At 40.2% G+C, this 9,077-nt stretch overlaps 1 protein-coding gene across 1 annotated transcript; it reads left to right on the forward strand.

The window, feature by feature from the left end:
- The first annotated feature begins 296 nt into the window (after positions 1-296).
- LOC131878689 (ubiquitin-conjugating enzyme E2 R2-like) lies at positions 297-6,380 on the forward strand. The gene is made up of 5 exons (XM_059224758.1): positions 297-927; positions 5,249-5,335; positions 5,404-5,501; positions 5,597-5,731; positions 6,015-6,380. The coding sequence occupies exons 1-5, from the start codon at positions 712-714 to the stop codon at positions 6,247-6,249; spliced, it is 771 nt and encodes a 256-aa protein (XP_059080741.1). The 5' UTR covers positions 297-711; the 3' UTR covers positions 6,250-6,380.
- The last annotated feature ends 2,697 nt before the right edge of the window (positions 6,381-9,077 follow it).

Genomic DNA, 9,077 nt, shown 5'->3' on the forward strand with positions numbered 1-9,077 from the left:
AACGACCATAATTCCTTCATAACACCAATCTGACACTATCCAATCCATTTCAAGCAATTGCACATTCCACCTTGCAACCAAACTTATTTTCTCTATTTAGTTAGTCACACTCCCCAGAACCTACCTTGCTCATACTTGGCCCTCACTGGTACAGTACCGCCTTAGTTTCAGCCATCACCCTCTCTCAAACCTGACTCGTGAGTGACAAGCACGAGCGGACCCACTGAGCAACAATGGACCTTTCAATACAGCTTATCAAGTCCATCCTTATTGTACAGCCCAGTTTCAGCTAAGTTTGTTTAGCTGATCATTCCCGAAAAGGGCGAGCGCCCGTTCAGCGAGCTCTTTTCCATGTCTTAGCCACCCTGATTCAAGTCGAAAGTCAGTTGTGCCAGAGCAAGGAGAGCAAGTACACCTCCGTGGAACAAAATCTCGAAATTTGGGACCCAAATCCCATTATTCGTGGTCCTCTTCTCATGCTCCTTGGACTCCTGAGCTTTTCAACTTAGTGGTTGTGCCATAGGAATAGTGGCACAATGTGTTTGGCGTCCTGAAAGGTTCTTGCAACCAGCCTCATTTCGTTTCATTTAAGATTCGCCATTCTCCTTCGTTTGTTTCCGTTCCGTTCCGTTTCAATTTCGTGCAGTCCATCCATCCATCCCAGCTTTGCGGTCATTGTCTCACTCTCGATTAGCACATAGTGATAGGTCAATGATGGCCTCAACCAGCTCATCTAGACAGAACTCCAGTGGGCCCATGGCTCCATCTTCCTCAGCTATCCGAGCTCTTTCTTTAGAACTGAAATCCTTGATGGAGGAACCTCTCGAGGGGATCAGAGCCAAATTGGTCAACGAAGAAAATCTCTTTGAATGGGAAATGGCAATTTTTGGGCCTCCAGATACTCTCTATCAAGCGGGCTACTTCAAGGTAAGACTGCAATTTTCAGTATTTTTTTTTGAACAGTGAGGTGGCCGAGAAATTGAATTCCGATCGATAGGACGGTCAAATTGGCCTTTAAAATGTCTGGCACTGAGGGATGGACAGTAAGTTTAGTCGATATTTGAATCATATGTCCGAGAAACCAAATACATGAAAAATTATTTATTGCTTATACGTCGTTTGAACGCAATGCTCGAAATTGCAGACTTTCAGTTTCGAAACTCTACTTTATCGAGGGCTTGGCATTGTCTTCCAATGTGTCTGGACTTGAGCTTTAGTTGGTGTAAATGGTCATTTTGCGTAACCCTCGTTACGGTATTGTAACGTGGGATTAGTCTTTTCTCTTTCAAAGCTCTATCCTTGATATCACCTGTGGTGTGTACTCTACCGAATGTTTGACTTCATTCCTATTTGATTCCGTAATGGTTGACCGTGTACGCTAGAGAAATTGAATTGATGGATGAGTTGTAAACCCACTTTGGCTCCCTGTGGAATAATATCTTTTTATGGCAATCCTCAACCAAGTTAGCTTGGCTTCCTTTGTTCAGCACGTGTTTTTAAGTTGCTGAATAAGCATTACGTCGTCTTTGTGGCAACATAATTGATTCCATCACTTGATCCAGTTGGTCCTTGAGAAGATCTAAGTTGGAATGAGTCGGTTTCCTGCTTGAATTTCCTGCTGACGAGTTCATCTCGAACCATGTAAGGGAACGTTGTAATTTTGATCTTTGATCATTCATTGTTGTCGGATCGCTCGCCTTGTTTATTGGCTATCAACATTGCGAACCATGGAAAAAACCTGAAAATATGCTCCTCTTCCAAATTGTTGTGATTGTTCCCCTCTCGACAGTTAGATCCGTACGAATCATGATTAAATTTTGTCTCTTCACGAGGAGGACGGGGCTTGGTACCTGTGAGATAGAAAGACCGTTGATTTGCTCTTTGTTCGGTTTTTATCCGCCTCAACCAAATCCAAACCTGAATCATTCAGCTGGCTTCGAAATGCTAAAAGACCACCACCGCTATTTCAAGGGCGGAAATGCTGCATCCAATTCTCACATATTGATTGACCAATGCAGCAATTATGAGCTGTTTCTATTGGTCGTATCGAAAACTTTGAACAACAGCGCACATAATTCCAAAGTGGGAGACGCATTTATCTGTTTGAGGATCAAAGAGTAAAACAACATCTTGTTATGAAACTTGAACAAGAATTCAAGGAGTCGCTAACAAAGACCTGTATCCATCGATTTATGTGCCATTGAAGACAGGTGACGGGCATATTTTGACGACGACGACGGCCGAAGTTGACCTCTTCTACCGAGTTCGTCCCTCAGGCCTATTCAGTATGTAGAAGAGGGATCATGTTGTTGATGGTGATTGGGACGATGACCTTGAACACCGTTCGTTCTTTTAGCTCTCGAAGAGCGTGGTTCTTGGTCGCACTCTAAGAAGCCACAGGAGCCAATGATCTCACCCTCCCTATTCGTTCGTACCCTCTCACTCATCGAGAGGGCTTTTTGCGCTAAATGGTTGACAAAAATCTGCTTGCTCACGTTCGAGCCCGTGCAATTGGTATGAATGGGTTGAATTTAAAGTGATCCTAGCGTGGCATTGCTGGTTTGTTATTTTTGATGCTTTTGAATGCAAAGTATTATGTAGTTGGGCGATAGGAAACGTAAACAATTCTAAGATCTCAGGTAGGAATGTAAAGAGTCATTCATTGAACTCCCAAAATTCGAGTTATTTCAAGATATCATAAGGATTCTAGAAGGTTGAAGCCATTTTCATATCACTCGAGCATAAAAGTCATTTCATGGTGGTTTTTATTTGAATTTTTTCTTGGAAAAAGTAAATGATTAGCAAATACTTCAACTTCCATTTTTCCATCTCGCATTTGTGGCAGGCATCCTCGTCTTCCAGCAACCTCCATTGCAAATAATGGAGTGGTTTAACTCATTCACAACTTTACCAAGTCTCAAAAATTATTTGTTGTTTGTAAAATTGACTCGCATGTCATTGCAAAACCATTTGGGTTTCCGAAAGACTTGGTAGTACTCGGGAGTCCGAGTCTTTATTTCAGCGATCAAATGGCTCGTGTTATTCTTTTAAGGCTCGTTTTCAACCCTACTTACTCTCAAGTTGTTGCTTTCCGAGTATGCAATGCATTGTCTCCATAAGTACTAAAAATGACCCGAATAATACCCCCGCCTGTTGAAAGTGTGAATTCTTGACAAGGAAAGCGCAAAGAGTTGTCCTAGTTTTGAGACTTTTTCTAATCGTCTCCAGGCGGAAACGGGAAATTTTGAGCAAAAAGATTTTTTGAACCCTGGCCAAAATCGCATGGACCAATGCAGATGACCCTGCCGAGAATTCCTCTTGATCCTATCTCGCATTCAAGTGCTATGAACTTAACTTCGTCATAAGGGGAGAAAGAGAAGTGGGGGTCAGTTTGTCGGCAAAGTGTTCTGGTATTGTCTTTTAAGTTGCTGAACTTGTTAGGGAGTGAAGTTACCCCACCTCTTAAATTGGCTAGTTTTCAGTTATCTTCGTTATCATCTTGAGTCGAGCACGTATCAGCCATATTGTACGGGCGAGAAGCATCAAACTTGTCGTGAACCGTCCTATTCTAGGCAAGAAGTTCTTTGTTCAGTCCCATCTGAGGTGAATTTGCGTCGTTCAAGTCTTTGTTGGACACGAATCAAAGTAGCAGCTCTTTTGAAATACTCATCTAACTTGTTACCAAAGCCACAAATACTCAACATGTTTGACTTCAACCCACTGGTTTGATTTTTCTCGTTTTCTCTGGTGCCACAAAACCTTGAAATATATTCAAGGACGGATGCATTTTACCGCCAAAACTTGTACGTCCTTCAAAGAGCTTTTTCATCCCGCTTGAAAATGAGATTCTAATTTTTGTGCCAAGTTTGAAATTACTTCTGGCGGACTATAGACTTTGTAGATCATAGATTCTAGACTAGATGAGTTCACCATATGCAGATCCATTCGTGTTTCCTTGGTTCTTGTGCACAAGGCCCTCCATTTACCCGAGCATGTAGGCATATACCTGAAATGACTCACATTGTCAGGCCTGAGTCATCTCACGTACAATTGTGAACTTTGGTACCTCAATCAAAGAATGTTGATTCACATGTTGTTTTCGTCCGCCAAATTGGAAAACCTTGGCATGAGGGCGATGCCCTTTGTTTGATCTTTCAGAAAAATCGAACACAATTTCAATGATCTATGGACCTTTGCCTTGTGCATTTGATTCGAAATGACAAATTGAAACTTATGGTGTTTTTTCTGTCTACAAACCATATCAATGCCAATTTCAAGACATAAAGGACTGCGTTTGTCCTTGACGAATGTTCATGATGACGATAATAATGATGAATCTTGGCGAAACTTTTCGGTTTGCTTGTTTCCAAGTGACGAATGGAGTCAAGCTCGGCGACTTTTCTGTCAAAAGAGATTGGGAAAGAAGATGATGATAATACTACCTTGAAGGTGAAAGGCAGAAGGCATGCTAACATTCTCATCGCCTTGATTTTCTTCACAAAAAATCCTTCAAGTAACCGATGTTTGCATATCATATTTAGTTCGAACTGTGATTGTTCGTACCCATGTTCAAGCAAGGTCAGTTTTTTCCTCCTTTGAGGAATCGCTAAGCTCACAAAATTGATTCCTGCGTCATTTATCGACAACACACCTTCAAGCTGTTATCACAACACAAGGGAATAAGTAGCGAGAAAAGTTGCTCTTGATGAATTGAGAACCTCTGTGTCAGATATACGCTCATTTTTGCCCCTTGGAAAATTCGAAGTCCTCATATCATTCATAATTAAAGAGTTCAAATCTGGACTGGGATCGGCTCATTAATATTAATGCTTTGTGTTGCAAAGTTCCTACCTGTTCGAATCAAGTTGAGCAGCACTATGAACCGAGGTAGTATTTGATTGGAACGATTTGGCAGGTTTCAGATCCGTGGTTTCATCCCTATGCACTTTGGAACTCGATACGCTGAATTGAGTACAAAGCTAGGATTCGTGTTACCCGGTTGAGCCTAATATTAGATTGTGACAAGGGCCTTCGAGGCATCTGTAGCGATCAAATGCTTGACCCCATCTACATAAGCTTTCTTTTACCATTCATAAGAACCAATCTACTGTAGAGTTCAAATGTTTTACCTTGCCTTTTCTGGCCAAAATTTTTGTGCCCAGTAGCGACCTTTTGAGTCGACGTATCTTCAAGTTACAATCAAGAGAGATGCCATATCCATGAAAGCATGTCTATTTGTATAATTTAGGCCCACATGAAGTTCCCCAACGATTACCCCTATTCCCCTCCCACGGTGCGTTTCCTCACTAAAGTCTGGCATCCAAATGTATACGAGGTAAGTTTTCAATACCAAAAAAATGTTCACATGGAAAATGATTGAAAGAATACATTCCACCTTTCCAGAATGGAGACCTCTGCATATCGATATTACACCCTCCAGTTGATGATCCTCAAAGTGGAGAGCTTCCCTGTGAACGCTGGAACCCTACTCAAAATGTTAGGTGTGTATATTGAATGGTTCCTGGAATGATTTTGTTCTTGTTGATCGTTCATCAACAATGCTAAACAAATCTAATTTTGGAATGGCTCGTTTCAGAACAATCATGTTGTCTGTGGTGAGTTTATTAAATGAACCTAATACCTACAGCCCGGCCAATGTGGATGCTTCAGTCATGTATAGAAGATGGCGAGATTCCAACGGAAAAGACAAGGAATACGAAAACATCATTAAGTAAGAACAGTATAGAAGTGAAGACACTAAAAGAAATCAAATTGATTTTTTTTTTCAAGTAAACTATCAACGTAAATGAACGGCAATTCTTTCCAAGTTTCGTGCATCAAATCTTTGAATTTTACCTTTGTAGCCTGGTCTCCACATGATTTTTCTGTAATTATTATCTCCTCAGCACAGAGAAAAACTCCAAATAGGACCATGGCAGCGATGGGCGTGCTATTTTATGAGACCTTAGTATTACGAAATGGCAGCCTTCAATTGTTTGATTTCGAATTTCCAGAAAACAAGTGCAAGCCTCTCGCGTGGAAGCTGAGAAGGATGGCGTGATCGTTCCCACCACCATGGAGGAATACATAATGAAACCCAAACCTCGTCCGTCCTTTCCTCAGGACAATATCGACATGGATGATTTCTATGATGATGACTGCTACGATATGGACGACGAGGACGATTGCTCAGACGATGAAGAATATCAGGAAGACGATGGAGAAGACAGCGGGAATGGGGAATCTTAAGAAACCGGCCGAAGCCAATGACAGCTCATGGCTCTGCCCCTTCTTGGGGTGAACGAGTTAGAAAATTCAAGTTATGAATTCTTTTCTTTCAAACCAGCTAAGTGTATAATAATAGCTCTATTATGCATTCATTGGATTGTTCTACCTTTCCCTATTTAAGTAATTTAGAGTTCCCCACCCACCATCCTCGATACTTTTCCGTTCCCGCTTCCAGTAAAAAAGAAACACGAAACGAGAACCACCCACCCGAAGCATTGTACGTCTTCAAATTTTCAATCACCCATTTGAGGAGTTATGGCCGAAACAAGTGATGAGAGCAAATAACTTCCCAGATTCTAAGTCACACTCACTCACACATATTTGAATCTTCAACACATATGACCGTGTTTTGACAGTCATCATTATTAGTATTGGGGTGTTTTTCCGACACTTAAAAAATAGATCGAATTCTTAGCTTTGTCGCGCAACTCAGCTTAGTCAAGTGGGCATTTTTGGGGGAGGGGGTTCACTCCTCATTCTCCAATCTTGAAAGGACAGGACGGCAATCTACTCTTAACCGCGAAAACCAACGAAAGCAATTCAAACCAATTGCTCAAGTTGGCCATACCAAGAGTACCTGGTTCTCCTTCCCTGTGCTCTCAATCTCTGTTTCATATTCCACTCATTTGAAGTCCAATCTTGATGTGTTTATGACCAAGTTTCCCCCTCATCTTGTCCTACGGATGCAATTGACCGTCAAACAGACCCTTTATCCAATTCTGAGGGGATCAAGAAGAAAAACAGCCGCAGCCACAAATCAATCACGTTCAATTTGTTGTGCATTCCACGCATCTCGACCATTCGATTTTTAGTTTAATAGGGCTGCGAAAAATAGAAGTTTGTATTTGTGAATTTGTAGTGTAATTACGAAAGAAAACAATAAACGCATAAACATGGTAACAATGACTGGACTGGTATCTAGACGTTTTTTGACGCATTCATTTTGACACGGATACCAAACAAATAAGCTTCGTGACTCTCCTAAAGACAAGTTACAGACAGGATGGTGGACATTTTCCCAAACAAAACAGTTAGGGGCCTCGAGATTTTATTGAAATCTTTCAATTGCCAAACGATATACTATTGACTCCAGTAAATTGCGGAGCGACGGTCATCTTGAATCCCGAACAAAGGTCTCTGCTTAAAGAACTCTGCAATCAAAGAAGAGGCGTTCTTAGCCTAAGAAGTCTCGCACTTGTCAAAGCGTAAACTTCTTAATTTATTTTTTGTTGAACCAAGGCCCACTCCTGAATGCTTTGCAAAGCTAGGGTTAAATTAAAGACATTGAATTAAAAAAACAAGTTCGAACAATATGACTACATAGTTGTGTTCGATCTCTCTGTATTGTCAAAGCAATATTTGGCCGATTTGGGGCATTTTTTTAGTATCAGGAGATTTTTTTTTCCCCAATTTCCGCACAATTGACGGTTTTATTTCTATATCACACATCCTTATTATATTGAAACTCGACCTTTTTTTTCTTCCACATATTACACAGACGAACATTAAGATAGAAGTTTGGCGTGATTGTTTTAAGTTTGTTGTATTTTGATACCTAGAGGATTCACCTTTTTCCATCTTTTGCCCGGAAATTCAGCTGCTAAGATACTGTATTTTTTCTATCATGATCTTTACTTATTTCAAGATTTCGAATAGTTGGCCAATCAATTACATTTTTCATTATTTGATTGGACGTTGCAAGACAAATGGAATACAAAATACGAAAACTTCTTTCTTTCCAAAGTTTGCATTGCAACCAGGATTTAGAGTCAATTCTAGTGACCCAGAGGCTCAATGTGCGTTTTGAGAGCACCTTCAAGCCCTCGAGAATCCAGGCTAGTTCGAACAATCTTCTTCTTCTTTCTCGGGCTCCTTCATTGTTCAATTTGCTTCCCTCAAATATTCGTAGGGAATACGTAGGCCTTGTTGATCCGGTTGCATCTTTTAAGTCAGACTTGGACAAGTTTTTGACTAAAATGCGGGATCAACCTTATATTCAAGGATTAGCCAGATCAGCCCACTCCATTTCGTTGGTTGATCAAATAATATATATAAATAAAAGTCAAGTAAAATGAATAATTTTCTCGTCTTGAACTGCTGGGATTCCAATCCCGATAGCGGTAAGGAAGTCCGCGAAAAAAATAAATAAATAAATTACCTCATGTCTGGGATAGAGTGAAATGCTTGGGGTAACGCTCTTCACCACAGTTTATAAGTCCTGAAAAATAATGAAAGTATAAATGGTTGATACAAATCAAAACGTTGACCCTTGAGAGGAAGAGGACATCTTTCAAAAAGTTGAGGTAATGACTTTGAGGAATTCAAGTAAAAGAAAATATTTGCAACTTAGTGACACAATATGTTGTGGTCTGTATTGACACAAGGGGGAAGTGATCTTTTCATTTGGCTTTTATTTCGGTAACACAAGAAGCAAAAGTATAACATTCAAAAGATTTGTTTCAGAGTAGATAAGTTATATTTAGTTGGTTAAGGTATTGTAAGTTAGGTTATCTTGTAATACCGTTTTGTCTCAAATAAAAAAGCCTTAAAAACTGATGTTCTGTAACGTTCTATCATTTAGCCCAATGCTTGAAAATTTCATTGACCTTTTTCAAGAGCTGCAATATTTTACAGCTAAACTAAGTTTTCAAACAAATATTTAGCCTATTTTAAATGTTTTGCGATTTTGCAACCTACATTTCTTAACCTTTCCCATTTCAAACTTTAATTGTCGAAGTTTCGATTATAACCTTCAGTAGTAGCTTGTTCCACTCCTTCACACCCTCAAG

Source organism: Tigriopus californicus, chromosome 4, assembly GCF_007210705.1.
Source record: "Tigriopus californicus strain San Diego chromosome 4, Tcal_SD_v2.1, whole genome shotgun sequence".
Lineage (NCBI taxonomy): Eukaryota > Metazoa > Arthropoda > Copepoda > Harpacticoida > Harpacticidae > Tigriopus > Tigriopus californicus.

What these genes read in the sequence shown, in the direction of transcription:
- LOC131878689 (XM_059224758.1), top strand. Translation starts at nt 712, where the DNA reads ATGATGGCCTCAACCAGCTCATCTAGACAGAACTCCAGTGGGCCCATG. An exon ending in GGCATCCAAATGTATACGAG is followed by an intron (nt 5,336 to 5,403) that starts GTAAGTTTTCAA and finishes CCACCTTTCCAG; the next exon opens with AATGGAGACCTCTGCATATC. An exon ending in GAATACGAAAACATCATTAA is followed by an intron (nt 5,732 to 6,014) that starts GTAAGAACAGTA and finishes TCGAATTTCCAG; the next exon opens with AAAACAAGTGCAAGCCTCTC.